Source organism: Bubalus bubalis, chromosome 6 (genome assembly GCF_019923935.1).
Source record: "Bubalus bubalis isolate 160015118507 breed Murrah chromosome 6, NDDB_SH_1, whole genome shotgun sequence".
Taxonomy (NCBI): domain Eukaryota; kingdom Metazoa; phylum Chordata; class Mammalia; order Artiodactyla; family Bovidae; genus Bubalus; species Bubalus bubalis.
This window is the reverse complement of record NC_059162.1, coordinates 26009942-26032060: the sequence shown is the minus strand read 5'-3', so window position 1 is coordinate 26032060 and position 22119 is coordinate 26009942. Positions and strand designations below refer to the sequence as shown.

The window sequence follows — 22119 nt, the reverse complement described above, 5'->3', positions numbered from 1 at the left end:
ACCATAGTCTTGACTAGACGGACCTTTGTTGACAAAGTAATGTCTCTGCTTTTTAATATGCTGTCTAGATTGGTCATAGCTTTCCTTCCAAGGAGTAAGCGTCTTTTAATTTCATGGCTGCAGTCACCATCTGCAATGATTTTGGAGCCCAGAAAAATAAAGTCAGCCACTGTTTCCACTGTTTCCCCATCTATTTCCCATGAAGTGATGGGACTGGATGCCATGATCTTCGTTTTCTGAACGTTGAGCTTTCAGCCAACTTTTTCGCTCTCCTCCTTCACTTTCATCAAGAGGCCCTGTAGTTCTTCTTGACTTTTTGCCAAATGTATTAGGATAGTATTACCTGTCTTGCTATCTTTATTGAGGAAAGTACTGGTCTTGGAGGTTTTTGAGTGACGTGTGTCAGGTTACAGAGTGAGTTGAGGGCAAAGATGGAACCAGAATCCTAGTCTCCTGACTTTTTGCTTAATTACTTTTACGGCAAGTACCTTTTTTCCAACTGCAAAATGATTCTTCTTGGATATGTTCTCTAGGCCTAGGCACAATGTCTTCTGTTGGTAAGGAGGGGGAGAGGGATTGGAAAGCAGTTTGGTGGTACCTGCATATTTACCATAGTTATCTTATCTTTGGAGAAGAGAATGGCAACTCACTCCAGGATTCCTGCCTGGGAAATCCCATGGACAGAGGAGCCTGGTGGGCTACAGTCCATGAGGTCCCAAGAGTCAGACAGACTGGAGCAACTATCACTGTCTTATCTAAGATTTCATTCAGTGCTTATCTGCTGCTGATGCCCTCATCTGTCTGAGTCTCCTGAACAGATCAGCCCAGAATTACCCTTGGATGCGTACTGGGGTCAACCTTGTTTCTTCTCTGCCATACTTTTCCTATATCTAGTCTTTCTGCAGATGGATTTTTTTCTTGCTACCCAAATGACCTTGTTTGTTCCCAGTTGTCTGGCTCTGCTGTGATTCCTCCTTTTTTCTCTGTTTTTCTCATTAGCCCGTTTTCATAGTGAGCTATCCAATTTTATTTTTCTCTAAATGTTTAACATTTTATTTTTAATACTAGGCTGTGAATTGTTTTTTTTTTTTTCCTCTCGATATATAATTGTGTGGTTTTCAACACATGTTCACATTTGTGTAAGCACAGAAATTAGGGTATGTAACAGTGCTACAATCCAGAAAAACTGTCTTGTATTATTTCTTTATAGTTAACCTCTCCCCTTTCCATAACTCCTGTCATCCACTGATATATATAAATGTATATATTCATTATTACTCTGTTTTTGTCTTTTTGAGAATGTCATGTAAAAGCAATTATATAGAATATAACTGTTGATACTGGCTTCTTTCATTCACATACTACCTTTGAAATTCATTCAAGTTGTGTGTTTGAATAGTTTTTTTTTTTATTGCTGAGTAGTTGGCACCCCACTCCAGTACTCTTGCCTGGAAAATCCCATGGACGGAGGAGCCTGGTAGGCTGCAGGCCATGGGGTTGCTAAGAGTCGGACATGACTGAGCGACTTCACTTTCACCTTTTACTTTAATACATTGGAGAAGGAAATGGCAACCCACTCCAGTGTTCTTTCCTGGAGAATCCCAGGGACGGGGGAGCCTGGTGGGCTGCCGTCTATGGGGTCGCACAGGGTCGGACACGACTGAAGTGACTTAGCAGCAGCAGCAGCAGCAGTATTCCAGTGGCAACCCACTCCAGTACTCTTGCCTGGAAAATCCCATGGATGGAGGAGCCTGGTAGGCTGCAGTCCATGGGGTTGCTAATAGTCGGATACAACTGAGCGACTTCACTTTCCCTTTTTACTTTCATGCATTGGAGAAGGAAATGGCAAGCCACTCCAGTGTTCTTGCCTGGAGAATCCCAGACACAGGGGAGCCTGGTGGGCTGTCGTCTATGGGGTCACACAGAGTTGGATACGACTGAAGTGACTTAGCAGCAGCAGCAGAAGCAGTATTCCCATAGTGTGAATGTACCACAGTATAAACAGTGGTTTGTTTAACCATTTACTTTTTGAAAGACATGAAGGTTATTTCCAGTTTTTGCCCGTTACAAATAAAGCTGCTATAAACATTTGTGTATAGGATTCCATCCTCCCCCGTTTTTGAAATTGTGGTAAAATATGCATAACATAGGGGCTTCACAGGTGGCATTAGTGGTAAAGACCCCCCTTGCTAATGCAGGAGACGTAAGAGATGCAGGTTCAATCCTGGGTTGGGAAGATACCCTGGAGGAGGGCATGGCAACCCAGTCCAGTGTTCTTGCCTGGAGAATCTCATGGACAGAGGAACCTGATGGGCGACAGTCCATAGGGTTGCAAAGAATCAGACACAACTGAAGTGACTTGGCGCACACACACATATGCATAATGTAAAGTTTACCATCTTAATTATTTTCACATGTACAGTGCAGTGGTATTAAATGTATTCATATTACTGTGCAACCGTCACTACCATCCATCTCCAGAATTCTTTTCATCTTGCAGACCTGAAACTGCTTATCAATTAAACAATAACTTCCCATTTTTTCCTTTCCTCAAGCCTCTCCTAACCATCGTTCTGCTGTTTTTCTGATTTTAACCTACCCTAAGACTCTCACGTAAGTGGAATTAAACAATATTTTTCTTTTTGTGACTGGCTTGTGTATAGGTTTTTATATGAGCATAAGCCTTAATTTCTCTGGGTTAAATGCCCAGGGAATTGCAGGATTCTATGATGGTTACATGTTTAGTTTTTAAAGAAACTGCTAAAGTTTTCCAAAGTGGCTGTACCGTTCATTTTACTTTCTCACTAGCAATGTTGTAAGTCTAGGGTTTGAATTAAATTTCTAGAGCGGTAACTCTCGTGACCCCTTAGAGTAGTCATCATTGGATGATTTGAAAAATAGTAACTAACACTCCTGTATTCACTGATGTGGATTGTGTTGGAGTTGGGGAAAAGATTCAGGACTCGATAGAAACCCAGTAGGTATCTACTGTAGTAGTGGTTTCTAAACTTGTATGCATACCAGAATCATCAGGGGAACTCTTTATAATTCAAATTCATGGAGCTCATACAGACATGCTAAGTTGGAATCTGTATTTTTAACGAGGGCTAAAGCAAATTTTAAGTGATCATGCCCACAGTAGTTTGTCCATTGTGTTATAAGGTCTATGGAATTTACAAAATGTAAAAATTTCGGGAGCATATGGGGCTTCCCTGGTGGCTCAGTGGTGAAGAATCCACCTGCCAGTTCAGGAGACGTGTGTTTGATCCCTGGGTTGGGAAGATCACCTGAGGAGGAAATGGCAACCCAGTCCAGCATTCCTGCCTGGAGAATCTCATGGACAGAGGAGCCTGGTGGGCTACAGTCCATGGGGTCACAAAGAGTTGGACATGACTTAGTGACTAAACAACAACAACGTAATGTATATTCAACAAATAAGAAATTTCCAGTCCTCTTATTATCTTTTTCCGTATCTCTCTTCGACCCTATGTTTGTATCTCCTTGTCTCTTTTTCATATCAGTTTATGAAGTGATCTTATGTATTTAAAATTTTTTAAAAATTGAAGTAATGTTGATTTACAGTATTCTGTTAATTTCCAGTGTACAACAAAGTGATTCAGTTATCACATGTGTATTTTTTCATATTCTTTTCCACTCTGATTTATTATAGGGTGTTGAATATTGGGAGGCCTGGTGTGCTGCAGTCCATTGGGTTGCAAAGAGTCAGATACCTTGGTGACTGAACAGCAGCAACAACTGAATATAATTCCCTGTACTATACAATAGGACCTTGTTGTTTATTATATGGTCCCCTCTGATACTTAATTCTATTTTTTCAGTAACAAATAATCTCACCTTGGATAAACCTAATTGGCTGTGATACTACCACTGTGCAAAGCTTAATTCTATATTTTATTTTCTCTTCCCCCATCTAGTTTTTCACTGGTCTTTCTCCCCCTCCCCCCCCCATGTGTCTAATAGGTTATTGACTACTACTTTCTCTGTTTTCACTTGGCCCTTAAATTGTAACTTACTAGGTTTCCTCTTCCTACTATGGAAAGTGTTTGCTGCTCAGCATCTGGGGCTTATTTTCTTTCTCATACAAAGATATATTTATCCTGCTCTTGGGGCTTCCCTCATAGCTCAGTTGGTAAAGAATCCGCCTGCAATGCAGGAGACCCCTGTTTGATTCCTGGGTCAGGAATATTCGCTGGAGAAAGGATAGGCTACCCTCTCCAGTATTCTTGGGCTTCCCTTATGGCTCAGCTGGTAAAAAATCTGCCTGCAATGCAGGAGACCTGGGTTCTATCCCTGAGTTGGGAAGATCCCATGGAGAAGGAAAAGGCTACCCACTCTAGTATTCTGCCCTGAAGAATTCCATGGACTGTATAGTTATGCTGTTGCTGCTGCTACTGCTAAGTCGCTTCAGTCGTGTCTGACTCTGTGTGACCCCAAAGACAGCAGCCCACCAGGCTCCTCTGTCCCTGGGATTCTCCAGTCAAGAATACTAGAGTGGGTTGCCATTTCCTTCTCCAATGCATGCATGCATGCTAAGTCGTTTCAGTCGTGTCCGACTCTGTGCGACCCCATTGACAGCAGCCCACCAGGCTCCTCTGTCCACGGGATTCTCTAGGCAAAAATACTGGAGTGGGTTGCCATTTCCTTCTCCAACTGTATAGGTCATGGGGTCTCAAACAGTCAGACACGACTGAGAGACTTTCACTTGTGTAGGTAGATCCAAGTCTCTCTCATGGGTTGTTCTTTCTTTTCGACGGCAGGAGTAGAAAACAACTATCAAGGTTTGGTGAAGGAAGCTTTAAGTTTTGTATTTATTTTTCTTCTCTTCTTACAGGGAAGAAGAAGAACGTTTGAGAAATAAAATTCGAGCTGATCACGAGAAGGCTCTAGAAGAAGCAAAAGAAAAATTAAAAAAGTCAAGAGAGGAAATCCGAGCAGAAATACAGACAGAGAAAAATAAGGTAGTCCAAGAAATGAAGATAAGAGAGAAAAAGCCACTGCCAGCAGTTCCTATACCAAACCTTATAGGAACACATGGTGGAGACCCAGAAGATAATGACCTAAGAGAGAAAAGGGAAAAAATTAAAGAGGTAATAAGCTGAGATTTGTGATGCGGGGTGGTTAGGGATATAGGTATGCATTTGACTGGGTGTAAGTTTATCTCTCTGTCTGAATTTATGCCATCTGTGGTACAAACTTTGTCATACTTTGATCAAATTGTTTGTTTTGAGGTCAGAATTGTAGTTCAGTTTACAAGATGGCATCAAGTGCTAAAACTCTCTTAATATCAATCATAATTACAGGATACTTACAATTTTTGATATAGTGTTGATTGGATAGTTATGGTGCTTATCTTGTGTTCAGAGAACTTTTGATACCCAATATTTTATAAATAATGTAGAATAGACCCATAAACAGTTTATCATTTAATAAGAAATTTCATAAATATCTGTTTTCAAGGACCTCTGCTAGTTACTAGTTTCTGAAAAGTTAGCAAGTTTCTGAAGAGCTAGCTTTATATGTACCATCTTTCAAGGAGCCCATCGTGATACCACTTAACCATACTGCAGATTAAGAACACATCTTTCCAAAGAGTCCCAATGGATTTAATGGGGAAGGATTGATTTCAGCATTATTGAAATTTGTTTGGTCTCAGGAGTCTTTCAGTTTTGTTATTCTAGGGGTTCTTTGGAGATAAAATACCAGAATGAGAAGGAATCTAGTGAATGTTTTAGTAGAACTTTGTTAATTAGAAATCCTGCTAATGCTGGGTAGAGTTTTAGTTTTACTGTTGTGAAGAAACAGATTTTGAAATAGCATAAACAGTATTTCAAATTGATTGTTTATCGTAACTTAAGACAATAAGTTTAGTTCAAATAGATATCTATTAGGATATATTCTAGTAATGAATATGGAAGATGTGCAGGTATTTTAAGCATCCTTTATGAATTAGTATAAGATATGTACTTTGATTTTACCTTACTCTGGATTCTATGTTTTGTGCTCAGGCTGCTTGAGGCACTTTCTTTGGGCAGTGTTGAGGAAAAGGCAATGGCACCCCACTCCCGTACTTTTGCCTGGAAAATCCCATGGACGGAGGAGTCTGGTAGGCTGCAGTCCATGGGGTCGCTAGAGTCAGACACGACTGAGCGACTTCCCTTTCACTTTTCACTTTCAGGCATTGGAGAAGGAAATGGCAACCCACTCCAGTGTTCTTGCCTGGAGAATGCCAGGGATGGTGGAGCCTGGCGGGCTGCCATCCATGGGGCTGCACAGCGTCGGACACGACTGAAGCGACTTAGCAGCAGCAGAGGAGACTTTGATAATATTTTTTTAATGTCATTAGAATTTATTGAAATACTTTCTGATGTACGTAATAATTCACATAGATAACACTGTGTGTTTCAGTTCAGTTCAGTCGCTGAGTGGTGTCTGACTCTTTGCGACCCCATGGACTGCAGCATGTCAGGCTTTCCTGGGGACCCACTACCACCCACAGGTTCAGTGATACACTGGGAGTACTCACAGAACTTAGCATTGACAGCATACAGATTAAAATCAATAGAAAAGGCATATAGGACAAAGTCCAGTAGAGACCAGGCAAAAGCTTCTCATTGTCCTCTCACAGTGGAATGATATCAGTTCAGTTCAGTTCAGTCGCTCAGTCGTGTCCGACTCTTCGCCACCCCATGAATCGCAGCATGCCAGGCCTCCCTGTCCATCGCCAACTCCTGGAGTTCACTCAGATTCACGTCCATCGAGTCAGTGATGCCATCCAGCCATCTCATCCTCTGTCGTCCCCTTCTCTTGCCCCCAATCCCTCCCAGCATCAGAGTCTTTTCCAATGAGTCAACTCTTCGCAAGAGGTGGCCAAAGTACTGGAGTTTCAGCTTTAGCATCAATCCTTCCAAAGAAATCCCAGGGCTGATCTCCTTCGGAATGGACTGGTTGGATCTCCTTGCAGTCCAAGGGACTCTCAAGAGTCTTCTCCAACACCACAGTTCAAAAGCATCAATTCTTCGGCACTCAGCCTTCTTCACAGTCCAACTCTCACATCCATACATGACCACAGGAAAAACCATAGCCTTGACTAGACGGACCTTTGTTGGCAAAGTAATGTCTCTGCTTTTGAATGTGCTATCTAGGTTGGTCATAACTTTCCTTCCAAGGAGAAAGCGTCTTTTAATTTTCTGGCTGCAGTCACCATCAGCAGTGATTTTGGAGCTCAAAAAAATAAAGTCTGACACTGTTTCCACTGTTTCCCCATCTATTTCCCATGAGGTGGTGGGACCAGATGCCATGATCTTCGTTTTCTGAATGTTGAGCTTTAAGCCAGTTTTTTTACTCTCCACTTTCATTTTCATCAAGAGGATTTTGAGTTCCTCTTCACTTTCTGCCATAAGGGTGGTGTCATCTGCATATCTGAGGTGATTGATATTTCTCCCAGCAAACTTGATCCCAGCTTGTGCTTCTTCCAGCCCAGCATTTCTCATGATGTACTCTGCATAGAAGTTAAATAAGCAGGGTGACAATATACAGCCTTGGCGTACTCCTTTTCCTATTTGGAACCAGTCTGTTGTTCCATGTCCGTTCTAACTGTTGCTTCCTAACCTGCATGTAGGTTTCTCAAGAGGCAGGTCAGGTGGTCTGGTATTCCCATCTCTTTCAGAATTTTCCAGTTTATTGTGATCCACACAGTCAAAGGCTTTGGCATAGTCAATAAAGCAGAAATAGATGTTTTTCTGGAACTCTCTTGCTTTTTCAGTGATCCAGTGGATGTTGGCAATTTGGTCTCTGGTTCCTCTGCCTTTTCTAAAACCAGCTTGAACATCTGGAAGTTCATGGTTCACGTATTGGTGAACCCTGGCTTGGAGAATTTTGAGCATTACTTTACTAGTGTGTGAGATGAGTGCAATTGTGCAGTAGTTTGAGCATTCTTTGGCATTGCCTTTCTTTGGGATTGGAATGAAAACTGACCTTTTCCAGTCCTGTGGCCACTGCTGAGTTTTCCAAATTTGCTGGCAAATTGAGTGCAGCTCTTTCACAGCATCATCTTTCAGGATTTGAAATAGCTCCACTGGAATTCCATCACCTCCACTAGCTTTGTTCATAGTGATGCTTTCTAAGGCCCACTTGACTTCACATTCCAGGACATCTGGCTCTAGGTGAGTGATCACATCATTGTGATTATCTTGGTCTTGAAGATCCTTTTTGTACAGTTCTTCTGTGTATTCTTGCCACCTCTTCTCAGTATCTTCTGCTTCTGTTAGGTCCATACCATTTCTGTCCTTTATCGAGACCATCTTTGCAAGAAATGTTCCCTTGGTATCTCTAATTTTCTTGAAGCGATCTCTAGTCTTTCCCATTCTGTTGTTTTCGTCTATTTCTTTGCATTGGTCTCTGAGGAAGGCTTTCTTATCTCTTCTTGCTATTCTTCAGAACTCTGCAGTCAGATGCTTATATCTTTCCTCTTTTCCTTTCCTTTTCGCTTCTCTTCTTTTCACAGCTATTTGTAAGGCCTCCCCAGACAGCCATTTTGCTTTTTTGCCTTTCTGTTCTATGGGAATGGTCTTGATCCCTGTCTCCTTTACAATGTCACGAACCTCCGTCCATAGTTCACCAGGCACTCTATCTATCAGATCTAGTCCCTTAAATCTGTTTCTCACTTCCACTGTATAATCATAAGGGATTTGGTTTAGGTCATACCTGAATGGTCTAGTGGTTTTCCCTACTTTCTTCAATTTGAGTCTGAATTTGGGAATAAGGAGTTCATGATCTGAGCCACAGTCAGCTCCTGGTCTTGTTTTTGCTGACTGTATAGAGCTTCTCCATCTTTGGCTGCAAAGAATATAATCAGTCTGATTTTGGTGTTGACCATCTGGTGATGTCCATGTGTAGAGTCTTCTCTTGTGTTGTTGGAAGAGGGTGTTTGCTATGACCAGTGCATTTTCTTGGGAAAACTCTATTGGTCTTTGCCCTGCTTTCATTTCGTATTCCAAGGCCAAATTTGTCTGTTATTCCAGGTGTTTCTTGACTTCCTACTTTCGCATTCCAGTCCTCTATAATGAAAAGGACATCTTTTTTGGGTGTTAGTTCTAAAAGGTCTTGTAGGTCTTCATAGAACGGTTCAGCTTCTTCAGCGTTACTGGCTGGGGCATAGACTTGGATTACTGTGATATTGAATGGTTTGCCTTGGAAACAAACAGAGGTCATTCTGTCATTTTTGAGATTGCCTCCAAGTACTGCATTTCGGACTCTTTTGTTGACCATGTTGGGTACTCCATTTCTTCTAAGGGATTCCTGCCCGCAGTAGTAGATATAATGGTCATCTGAGTTAAATTCATGCATTCCAGTCCATTTCCTAGAATGTCGACATTCACTCTTGCCATCTCCTTCTAATTTGCCTTCCAGGTTCCTAAGCAGTATTCCTCTTTACAGCATTGGACCTTGCTTCTATCACCAGTTACATTCACAACTGCGTATTGTTTTTGCTTTGGCTCCATCCCTCATTCTTTCTGGAGTTATTTCTCCACTGATCTCCAGTAGCATATTGGGCACCTACCGACCTGGGGAGTTCCTCTTTCAGTATCCTGTCATTTTGCCTTTTCATACCGTTCATGGGGTTCTCAGGGCAAGAATACTGAAGTGGTTTGCCATCCCTTCTCCAGTGGACCACATTCTGTCAGATCTCTCCACCAGACCCGCCTTTCTTGGATGGCCCCACGGGCATGGCTTAGTTTCATTGAGTTAGACAAGGCTGTGGTCCTAGTGTGATTAGATTGACTAGTTGTCTGTGCTTATGGTTTCAGTGTGTATGCCCTCTGATGCCCTCTTGCAACACCTACCATCTTACTTGGGTTTCTCTTACCTTGGACGAGGGGTATCTCCTCACCGCCGCCCCTCCTGACCTTGAACGTGGAGTGATATGGACAGTGCTTAATTCTCCCAGAAATGATGTGTGGCAGTGTGTGTGATGTATTACCAACCAGAGAAGTAAACCTGAGCCTTGGTGTCCATGTTTTTGGGTTTTTTTTTATAATTTTTTATTCAGTTCAGTCACTTAGTTGTGTCCGACTCTTTTTGACCCCATGGATTGCAGCATTCGAGGCTTCCCTGTCCATCACCAACTCCCGAAGCTTGCTCAAGCTCATGTCCATCGAGTTAATGATTCCATCCAGCCATCTCATCCTCTGTCGTCCCCTTTTCTTTCTGCCTTCAATCTTTCCCAGCATCAGGGTCTTTTCCAGTGAGTCAGTTCTTCGCATCAGGTGGCCAAAGTATTGGAGTTTCAGCTTCAGCATCAGTCCCTCAAATAAATACTCAGGACTGATTTCCTTGAAGACTGATTATTTGATCTCCTTGCAGTCCAAGGGACTCTCTGAAGAGTCTTCTCCAGCCCCAGAGTTCAAGAGCATCAATTCTTTGGTGTTCAGCTTTCTTTATAGTCAAACTCTCACATCCATACATGACTACTGGAAAAAACATAGCTTTGGCTAGATGGACCTTTGTTGGCAAAGTAATATCTCTGCTCATTAATATGCAGTCTAGGTTGGTGATAGCTTTTCTTCAGGGAGCAAGTGTCTTTTAATTTCATGGCTGCAATCACCATCTGCAGTGATTCTGGACCCCTAAAAAGTCAAGTCTGTCACTGTTTCCATTGTTTCCCCATCTATTAGCCATGATGTGATGGGACCGTATGCCATGATCTTTTTTTTTTGAATGAGTTTTAAGCCAGCTTTTTCACTCTCCTCTTTTCACTTTCATCAAGAGGCTCTTTAGTTATTCTTCACTTTCTGCCATAAGGGTGGTGTCATCTCCATATCTGGGGTTATTGATATCTCTCCTGGCATTCTTTAACCCAGCTTGTGCTTCATCCAGCCCGGCATTTTGTGTGATGTACTCTGCATATAAGTTAAATAAGGAGTGTGACAGTATACAGCCTTTACCTACTCCTTCCCCAGTTTGGAAGCACTCTTGTTCCATGTCCGGTTCTAACTATTGCTTCTTGAGCTGTGTACAGATTTCTCAAGAGGCAGGTCAGGTGGTCTGGTATTCCCATCTCTTTCAGAATTTTCCACAGTTTGTTGTGATCCATACAGTCAAAGGCTTTGGCGTAGTCAATAAAGCAGAAGTACATGTTTTTCTAGAACTCTCTTGCTTTTTCTATGATCCAGTGGAAATTGGCAATTTGATCTCTGGTTCCTCTTTACGTTCAAAATCCAGCTTGAACATCTGGAAGTTCACAGTTCACATACCATTGAAGCCTGGCTTGGAAAATTTGGAGCATTACTTTGCTATTGTGTGGGATGAGTGCAATTGTGTGGTAGTTTGAACATTCTTTGGCATTGCTCTTCTTCGGGATTGGAATGAAATCTGACCTTTTCCAGTCCTGTGGCTACTGCTGAGTTTTCCAAATTTGCTGGCATATTGAGTGCAGCACTTTCACAGCATCATCTTTTAGGATTTGAAGTAGCTCCACTGGAATTCCATCACCTCCACTAGCTTTGTTTGTAGTGGTGCTTCCTAACGCCCACTTAACTTTGCACTCCAGGATGTACGGCTCAAGGTGAGTGATCACACCATCGTGGTTATCTGGGTCATGAAGATCTTTCTTGTATAATTCTTCTGTGTATTCTTGCCACCTCTTCTCAGTATCTTCTGCTTCTGTTAGGTCCATACAATTTCTGTCCTTTATCGAGCCCATCTTTGCAAGAAATGTTCCCTTGGTATCTCTAATTTTCTTGAAGTAATCTCTAGTCTTTCCCATTCTGTTGTTTTCCTCTATTTCTTTGCATTGATCTCTGAGGAAGGCTTTTGTATCTCTCCTTGCTATTCTTTGGAACTCTGCATTCAGATGGGTATATCTGTCCTTTTCGCCTTTGCCTTTAGCTTCTCTTCTCACATCTTTGTAAGGCCTCCTCAGAAAATCATTTTGCCTTTTTGCCTTTCTTTTTCTTGGGAATAGTCTGGATCACTGCTTCCTGATGAAGGTCATGAACCTCTGTCCATAGTTTCAGGCACTCTATCAGTTCTAATCCCTTGAATCTATTTGTCACTTCTACTGTATAATCATAAGTGGTTTTGTTTAGGTCATACCTGAATGATCTAGTGGTTTTCCCTACTTTTTTCAGTTTAAGTCTTGAATTTTGCAGTAAGAGATCATGATCTGAGCTACAGTCACCTCCGGTCTTGTTTTTGCTGACTGTATAGAGCTTCTCCATCTTTAGCTGCAAAGAATATATTTAATGTGATTTTGGTATTGGCCATCTCATGATGTCCATGTGTAGAGTAGTTTCTTGTGTTGTTGGAGGAGGATGTTTGCTATGATCAGTGCATTCTTTTGGCAACACTCTGTTTGCCTTTCCCCTGCTTCATTTTGTACTCCAAGGCCAAATTTTCCTGTTACTCCAGGTATCTCTTGACTTCCTACTTTTGCATTCCAGTCCCCTACGACGAAAAGGACATCTTTTCTGGGTGTTAGTTCTAAAAGGTCTTGTATGTCATCATAGAGCTGTTCTGCTTTAGCTTCTTTGGCATTAGTGGTTGTGTCATAGGCTTGGATTACTGTGATATTGAATGATTTGCCTTGGAAACGAACAGAGATCATTCTATAATTTTTGAGATTGTACCCAGTACTGCATTTCAGACTCTTGACTATGAGGGCTACTCTATTGCTTTTAAGGGATTCTCGCCCACAGTAGTAGATATAATGTCATCTGAATTTAATTTGCCCATTCCAGTCCATTTTAGTTCACTGATGCCTAAAATGTCAATGCTCACTCTTGCCAGCTCCTGTTGGACCACTTCCAATTTACCTTGATTCATGGACCTACATTCCAGGTTTTGATGGAATATTGTTCTTTACAGCATCAGACTTTACTTCCATCACCAGTCGTATCCACTAGTGGGCATTGTTTTTGCTTTTACTCTGTCTCTTCATTATTTCTGGAGTTATTTCTCACTCTTTTCCAGTTGCATATTGAGCACCTATCAGCCTAGGGAGTTCATCTTTTAGCATCATTTCTTTTTGCCTTTTCTTACTGTTCATGGGATTCTCAAGGCAAGAATACTGAAGTGGTTTTCCATTCCCTTCTCCAGTGGACCATGTTTTGTCAGAACTCTTCACTATGACTTGTCCGTGTTGGGTGGCCATGGTTTATAGTTTCATTGAGTTAAACAAGGCTGTGATCCATGTGATCAGTTTGGTTAGTTTTCTGTGATTGTGGTTTTCATTCTCTCTGCCCTCTGACGGATAAGGACAAGAGACTTATGGAAGCTTCTTGATGGGAGAGACTGACTCGGGGGGAAACTGCGTCTGATTGGTGCAGCCTTGCTCAGTAAATGTTTAATCCAATTTCCTGTTGATGGCTGGGGCTCTGTTCCCTCCCTGGTGTTTGGCCTGAGACGAAACTGTGGTAGAGTTAATGATGGTAATGGCGGCCTCCTTCAAAAGGACTTGTGCACATATTGTTGTGTTCAGTGTCTCTGACCCCACAGCAGGCCACTGTTAATCCACGCATCTGCTGGAGACTGCTGGACACTCATGGGCAAGTTTGCTCCTTTTGGAGACTCTTCCTTTCTTCTGGCTCCTGGTCTGCTAAGGGTTTTGTTTGTGCCCTCCAAGAGTCTGTTTCCCCAGTCCTGCAGAAGTTCTATAATCAAATCCCACTGGCCTCCAAAGTCAGATTTCCTCGGGGTTCTCAGTCCCTTTGCCAGATCCCCAGGTTGGGAAATCTGTTGCTTGTGCTGTGCTTAGTCGCTCAGTTGTGTCCAACTCTTTGTGACCCCATGGACTGTAGCCCACCAGGCTCCTTTGTCCACGGGGATTCTCTTGGTAAGAATACTGGAGTGGGTTGTCATGCCCTCCTCCAGGGGATCTTCCCAACCCAGGGATCAAACCCAGGCCTCCCTAATTGCAGGCAGATTCTTTACCATCTGAGCCACCAGGGAAGCCCATGTAGGCTTGGCCCATGTAGTCTTAATTAAGCCCATGTAGTCTTAATTCTCCAGTCCCTCCAGAGATCAGGCTGATTCCCTGTGTTTCAAGGTCCCCACCATAAATCACATTATTAGCATAAACTGTCTGACATGACTCAAGGCTTTAGGTAAACAAAAATGCTCTTCACAGGCAGAATAATACAAGTTTAGAGGTTATTTTCCAGGAGCCTGGCTTACGCCAAATCTTTTCTGAGAATGTGTAGGGTTTGGACAACCCAGACCTGCTGAGTGAATCCTTTAGATAACATTGTGTTATCTAGTGTTCTTGTAGATTAACATAAAACTTAAGAATCCCTGTGTAGGGTCCTGTTAAAAATTATGGTTGATGCCTTAGCAAGGAGAGAAAGTTGAGACCTAACCTGCAGGGGAAGATGCTAATAAGAGGCAAGGTGATGTGCATTACCTGCAGAATATCTGAAAGTTTCAAGAATTAAAGCACTATTTACTTCTGAAGGCAGGGGTATAAAATAGAGCTGGAAAAGCATTATTTGAAAGTTTTAAAAGGAGCTTTTAACCCCTAAATTTCCAATTCTGTCCTCCCTTTCCCAAAAGAAAACTAAAAGTTTACTTTTGGATGGATAAATTAGAGAAGATCTAGATTTGGGAAATACCAGGTATGGTATGGCTGAGGGGAAAGGGCAGAAGTTATTCTAAAAAAATGAAGAGTGTTGGAGGTGGAGAGCATTAAGTGAAAAATGGATTCTGAATATTGAGACAGCTTTATTCTGCTAGACTTTTAAAATTCTGCTCATCAAATTTATTTTCAGTAAGCAGGAAAACGAAGGATTTTTCTCTGGGGAGACCTGACTATGAGTGGCACAAGAGGAAAGAGCTACTCTGTTCTTCAGTAAAATGCCCCCTGGGTTTCACCTGATCTCCCTAAGATGAAACTCAGTCAACAAGTCTAGCCTGTTCATTGACAGCCTTTGATTATTTTATAAGTGCTTTACTCATATGTGAAGAGCAAACCAAAGAACACCTGACATGTATAGAAAGTTTGTTACATGAGAGAAATGGAAGAAAAGAATTTAGAGCATACAAAAACCATGCAGGGACCAGAATAAATATATCTAAAAAGAATTAATATCTTTAGAGTGCCAAAAAACTAAATTTATAAAATGCGAATTAGTTATAAAAAGGAACATTTACAGAATAAGAAAGAGTTCTTGGAAAATAAAAATGTGATAGTTTTAAAATTCAAGAGAAGAATTGGAAGATAAAATTGAGCATCTTTCTCAGAAGGACAAAATTCAGTTCAGTTCAGTTGCTCAGTCGTGTCACAAAAGGTTGAGAAAATAAGAAAAATGGTAAGATCAGTCTGCAACATCTAATAAATGATTGATTAGTGGTTTTGAAAAGAGAACATGGAAGATAGAGGGGAAGAATTCAGAGACACAGTTCAAAGGTTCCTACTGAAATTTTAGAAAAGAAAACGAAGTTTTAGAAAATTTTAGAAAAAGTGGCATAACAGATCCTAAAAGTTTATAGAGAATAAAATAGTTCCACCCAAAAGATTGGCATTGTGTATAATGGCACATTAGATTCTTCAACAATAATATTAGAAACTGAAAGAGTGTGGAGCTAAGGCTTAGAAAGAATTATGTATTCAGCCAAATTATGACTCAAATCTGAGGGAAAGATATTTTTAGACATTTTGTCAGATTGCTACTAGAAAATATGCTTCAGCATAAAAATAGGGATATAAAGTGATTTTGGAAACAGGTGATCTGTCACTAGAGAGAGAAAGCAAGGGCACTGTCAGGATTGTGAAAATGGGAATCAGGAGGAGCTGGCTGTGCTGCAGGTAGGGGGAACGGAACTCCCCTTTAGAGTAGGAGGAAGGAGCCTCAGAAGGGATTTATCAGAGAATAAACTGAGACTGACAGTTTTCTGATGTGTTTGATAATTTTGAGAGAGGATTTGAAACTCAAGTTTAATTTGGAAGTAAATTAATAATTTTTACTAAAACTACATCAATAATAAACCCCACCAAACTTCAGACCAGTAGATAACAGCAGGGAAAACAAAAGTTGAACAAATTAATATATCAATAGTAATATAAGAAAAAAACTGTTAACTATATTGAAAGAGTGAGACAGGGAATATAAATGGAAAAGTATGTATAGGGGTGGGTTGATAGTTTATAAGAAAGCTAAATTAACTACAGGGGCATATAATAAACAGCTAAATTTTTTTTAAAATCAAGAAATCACCCTGTAAACTATACAGTGGTAAATAGAAAAACGGGTGAAAGTTTAAGTAATTGGCTCAGGAAAAGGGGAAGTTAGGAAAGTGGGGAAGATAGGACACGTTATTAGAATTTTTAAAAATTCAACATTATTGAGACATATTTTATGTACCGTAAAATGTGTCTATTTTAAGAGTTCAGCTTGATGAGTTTGGAAAGTTGTACACACCGGTGTAACAATTGTAGTCAAGCTGTGAATACATCCATCATCTCAAAATAGTTTGTGTCCCTCTTCAGTCAGTTCACCCGATTCCTTGGCCCCAGGCAACTACTGATCTGCCTTTAGTCGTTTAAGATTAGATTTGTCTTTTTTAGAGTTTCAATCAAATGGTCATCCTCTGTCGTCCCCTTCTCCTCCTGCCCCCAATCCCTCCCAGCATCAGAGTCTTTTCCAATGAATCAAGTCTTCACATGAGGTGGCCAGAGTACTGGAGTTTCAGCATCAGTCCTTCCAAAGAAATCCCAGGGCAGATCTCCTTCAGAATGGACTGGTTGGATCTCCTTGCAGTCCAAGGGACTCTCTGAAGAGTCTTTTCCAACACCACAGTTCAAAAGCATCAATTTTTCGGTGCTCAGCTTTCTTTATAGTCCAACTTTCACATCCATACATGACTACTGGAAAAATCATAGCTTTGACTAGATGGACTTTTGTTGGCAAATGTCTCTGCTTTTTAATATGCTGTCTAGGTTGGTCATAGCTTTTCTTCCAAGGAGCAAGTGTCTTTTAATTTCATGGCTGCAGTCACCATCTACTGTGATTTTGGAACCCTAAAAAATAAAGTTTCTCACTTTATTTTTTATTGGAAAAAGTATCTGTTTCCATTATTTCCCTATCTATTTGCCATGAAGTGATGGAACCAGATGCCATGATCTTAGTTTTCTGAATGTTGAGTTTTAAGCCAGCTTCACTCTGTTCTTCCTCTTTCATCAAGAGGCTCTTTAGTTCTTCTTCACTTTCTGCCATAAGGGTGTTGTCATCTGCATATCTGAGCTTATTGATATTTCTCCTGGCAGTCTTCATTCCACCTTGTGCTTCTTCCAGCCTGGCATTTCATATGATGTACTCTGCATATAAGTTAAATAAGCAGAGTGACAGTATATAGCCTTGACATGCTCCTTTTCCTATTTGGAACCAGTCTGTTGTTCCATGCCCAGTTCTAACTGTTGCTTCTTGAGCTGCATACAGATTTATCAGGAGGCAGGTCAGGTGGTCTGGTATTCCCATCTCTTGAAGAATTTCCCACAGTTTGTTGTGATCCACCCAGTCAGCTTTGGTGTAGTCAGTAAAGCAGAAATAGATGTTTTTCTGGAACTCTTGGGCTTTTTTGATGATCCAACAAATTTTGGCAATTTGATCTCTGTCTTTATAAAATCCAGCTTGAACATCTGGAAGTTCACAGTTCACATACTGTTGAAGCCTGACTTGGAGAATTTTGAGCATTACTTTGCTAGCGTGTGAGATGAGTGCAATTGTGTGGTAATTTGAACATTCTTTGACATTGCCTTTCTTTGGGATTGGGATGAACCTTTTCCAGTCCTGTGGCCACTGCTGAGTTTTCCAAATTTGCTGGCATATTGAGTGCAGCACTTTCACAACATCATCTTTTAGAAATAGCTCAACTGGAATTCTATCACCTTCACAAACTTTGTTCGTGGTGATGCTTCCTATGGCTCACTTGACTTCACATTCCAGGATGTCTGGCTCTAGGTGAGTGATCACATCACCGTGATATTCTGGGTCATGAAGATAGTTTTTGGATAATTCTTCTGTGTATTCTTGCCACCTCTTCTTAATGTCTTCTGCTTCTGTTAAGTCCACACCATTTCTGTTCTTAATGGTGCCCATCTTTGCATGAAAAGTTCCCTTGGTATCTCTGATTTTCTTTCCCATTTTATTGTTTTCCTCTATTTCTTTGCATTGATCGCTGAGGAAGGCTTTCTTATCTCTCCTTGCAATTCTTTGGAACTCTGCATTCAGATGGGTTTATCTTTCCTTTTCTCCTTTGCCTTTTGCTTCTCTTCTTTTCTCAGGTATTTGTAAGGCCTCCTCAGACAACCATGTTGCCTATTTGCATTTCTTTTTCTTGGGATGGTCTTGATCACTGCTTCCTGTACAATGTCACGAACCTCTGTTTGTATTCTTTAGGCACTCTGTCTATCAGATCTAATCCTCTGAATCTATTTGTCTCTTTTACTGTATAATCATAAGTGATTTGATTTAGGTCATACCTGAATGGTCTAGTGGTTTTCCCTATTTTTTCAATTTAAGTCTGAATTTTGCAATAAAAAGTTCATGATCTGAGCCACAGTCAACTCCCCTGTTTTGTTTTTGCTGACTGTATAGAGCTTCTGCAACTTTGCCTGCAAAGAATATAATCAATCTGATTTTGGTATTGACCATCTGGTGATGTCCATGTGTAGAGTCTTCTCTTGTGTTGTTGGAAGAGGGTGTTTGCTGTGACCAGTGCGTTCAGCTTATCTCTTATTTAGCACCAGAGGATTCATACCGGAGTGAAACCTTATAAATGCAGTGAATGTGGTAGAATGCAAACCTCAGAAAACACCAGAATGCAGCCATAATGCAAACCTCAGAAAACACCAGCGAACTCATATCGGAGAAAAGCCTTGCAAATGTACTGAGTATGAGAAAGCCTTCAGTGACTGTTCAACAAGTGACCCTTGTTGGTTTTCTTTAATTTCTTTTAGCAGCAGTGTTTTGTAGGTCTTAGTGTATAGTTCTTGCACATATTCTTTTTTTTTTTTTTATTTTATTTTTAAACTTTACATAATTGTATTAGTTTTGCCAAATATCAAAATGAATCCGCCACAGGTATACATGTGTTCCCCATCCTGAACCCTCCTCCCTCCTCCCTCCCCATACCATCCCTCTGGGTCTGTTTTTTGATGTTTTATAGATGTAATTGTTTTTGAATATCCATTTCTGATCACAACTAGCATGTAGAAATGTATTTGATTTTAGTTTGCTGAACTTAAATTTTTTTTTTTACTGCAGTCATCTTTTAGTTTATTGGCTTTTTAAAATTGCTTAGGGTTTTCCTTGTACATAGTCACATGCTTTGTGAATAGAGGTACTTTTTCCTTTTTGATTTTTATGCCCTTTGTTCTTTTTCTTTTTGCACTGGCTAGCACTTTCAGTAGATTATTGAAAAGAAGTGGTGAGCATGCATGTATTTGATTTGTTCTCAACCTTAGAAGTAGGGTCTTCTGCCATTACGTATGATGGCTGCTGTAGGGTTTTTTTGAAGATGCCCTTTAGTAAGTTGAGGATGTTGCCTGTAATTATAGTTTTCTGAGAGTTTTTTTTTTTTTTTTTAAATCATGACTGGGTGTTGAATTTTACAGATGCTTTGTCTACATCTAAAAAGATGATTGTATGTTTTTTTCCCTTTTATTTGTTAACATGGTGAAATATGTTGATGGGTTTTTGAATGTTAAAATCACTTATATTCCTGACTTAAATTGCACATAGTCATTGTGTAGTATCCTTTTTATGTATTGTTAATTTTTGTTAAGGAATTTTGCATCTTTGTTTTTAAGATATATTGATTTTTAATTTCCTTGTAATATTTTTGCCTAGTTTTCATGTCTGAGTAGGCTGCAAAAAAAGTTGAGAAATGTTTTGATGAATATTATGTTTGATACACCATAAGCTACTATTACATAATTCAACTGATATTTAATTAAATACTCTGCTGTTGTATAGGTTAGTACTCACTGGGTTGAAAGAAACCCAGTTCAAACTAATTGATATAAAAATATTTATTAGCCTAGCGCTCTAAACCAGGGCTTCAAATTTGGCTCAGTCCAACCCTGTAGATGTTATTGTCAACAGATATGTATATCTCTATTTTCTTTTGTTACTTCATTTCTCCATGTTGGGAGAGTTAGCCCCCCTCAGCTCCAGGATTATATATTGCATAGGTCTTGAGATTGCAAAACAAGACAGTCCTTTGTCTCATGGTATCTGTAACAATATGTGTGAAAGGACTTGATTGCCTTTACTGGATCACATGTACCCAGTCACTTAGTGTAGGTCAGGGATTGATTGGCAGGCTGCAACCTGCTGGCCAAACTCTGCCTGCTTCTTGGTTTTTAAAAACACAGTTTAATTGGAGCCCAGTCATGCTCATTTGTTTACATATTGTCCAGGGCTGCTTTTTGCTGCAATAGCTGAGTTTAGTGGTTAGCATATATACCGTATAGACGTCAAGGTCTAAAATACTTACTTTATAGGAACAGTTTGCTGATCTTTGGTCTAAAGATTAGGGATACTCTAGCCAGGCTGTGTTCATTGATTGTGGAATCAGAGCCCATTTTTGACAGCTCTGTCATGGTTACAGTGAGGGAAGGGGAGCTGTTTCTGAAAGGATTATGCTATGCTATGCTAAGTTACTTCAGTCGTGTCCGACTCTGTGCGACCCCGAAGACGGCAGCCCACCAGGCTCCCCCGTCCCTGGGATTCTCCAGGCAAGAACACTGGAGTGGGTTGCCATTTCCTTCTCCAGTGCACGAAAGCAAAAAGCGAAAGTGAAGTCGCTCAGTCGTGTCCGACTCCTAGCGACCCCATGGACTGCAGCCTACCAGGCTCCTCTGTCCATGGGATTTTCCAGCCAAGAGTACTGGAGTGGGGTGCCATTGCCTTCTCCGTCTGAAAGGATTGGTAGTTCCTAAAAGGAAAGAATGCCAAATAGACACTTTGCTCCCCAATAAAAAGAGCTTCTTTATTACACCTAATTTTTTGTTCTGTTGTGTAGACTTAAGTTAAACATGATTATATATGTTTTCACATTGACACTGATGTTAACAGAATAATATACTAATGTAGGAGATACAGGAGAATGTGTAAGGATATAGTAATAGAATCTTTAAATTGCATGAAATGTAAGGATAACAGTCTGTGAAAAATGTAAATTGATGGGTTATAATTTTTCTTTTCTCAGATGATGAAACATGCCTGGGATAATTACAGGATATATGGATGGGGGCATAATGAACTCAGACCTATTGCAAGGAAAGGACACTCCACTAATATATTTGGTAAGGCTGCTTTTTTACTGTTTTTATTTTAAAAATAGGATCTAACTATTTAGTTACTTTCTAAAACCTGAGTACAGTAGTCCCTGCTTATCTAAGCTTTTGTTTTCTTTCTATTTCATTTACTTATGGTCAATCTCAGTCTGAAAATATTAAATGGAAATATTCGGAAATAATTAATAAATTTAAATTTTGTGCCTTTTCCAGCCTAGGGTATGAACCATCTCTTTGTCCAGTGTATCCTACTTGTTAGTTAGCCATCTGTCTGGGCTATCAGATCAACTGTGGAGATAGCGCAGTGCTTGTGTTCAGGTAGTCCTTATTTTACTTAATAATAGGCCCACAACACAAGAGTAGTGATGCCAGCAATTTGGATTTGCCAAAGAGAAACTGTGAAGTGCTTTCTTTAAGTGAAAAGATGAAAGTTCTTCACTTAATAAGGACCATATGCTGAAATTAAGATCTCAGGTTAAGAATAAATATTCTAATCATGAAATTGTGAGGAAGGAAATTTGTGCTAGTTTTACTGTTGTGCTTCAGACTGCACAGGTTATGGCTGTAGTGCAATTAAGTGCTTAGTTAAGATGGAAAAGTCTTTACATTTGTACAGTAAGATCTTTTAAGGAAGAGAGAGACCACATCTACATAATGTTTATTGCAGTAAATTATTATAATTATTCTATTTTATTATTAGTTATTGTCAGTCTCGTATTGTGCCTAATTTATAAATTAAACTTTATTATACATATGTATGTATAGGGAAAAAACATGTAGAGTTTGGTACTCTCCAGGGTTCCAGG

At 40.3% G+C, this 22119-nt stretch overlaps 1 protein-coding gene across 7 annotated transcripts in view; it reads left to right on the top strand.

Moving 5' to 3' along the window:
- Positions 1-22119, top strand: part of MAN1A2 (mannosidase alpha class 1A member 2) — a 149065-nt gene that overhangs the window by 26143 nt on the left and 100803 nt on the right. For all 7 annotated transcript variants that reach the window (XM_044944495.1, XM_044944497.1, XM_044944496.1 and 4 more), the window contains 2 exons: positions 4853-5108; positions 21226-21322. In XM_044944495.1, the coding sequence (XP_044800430.1) occupies positions 4853-5108; positions 21226-21322 (353 nt within the window). The remainder of the gene's footprint in view (positions 1-4852; positions 5109-21225; positions 21323-22119) is intronic.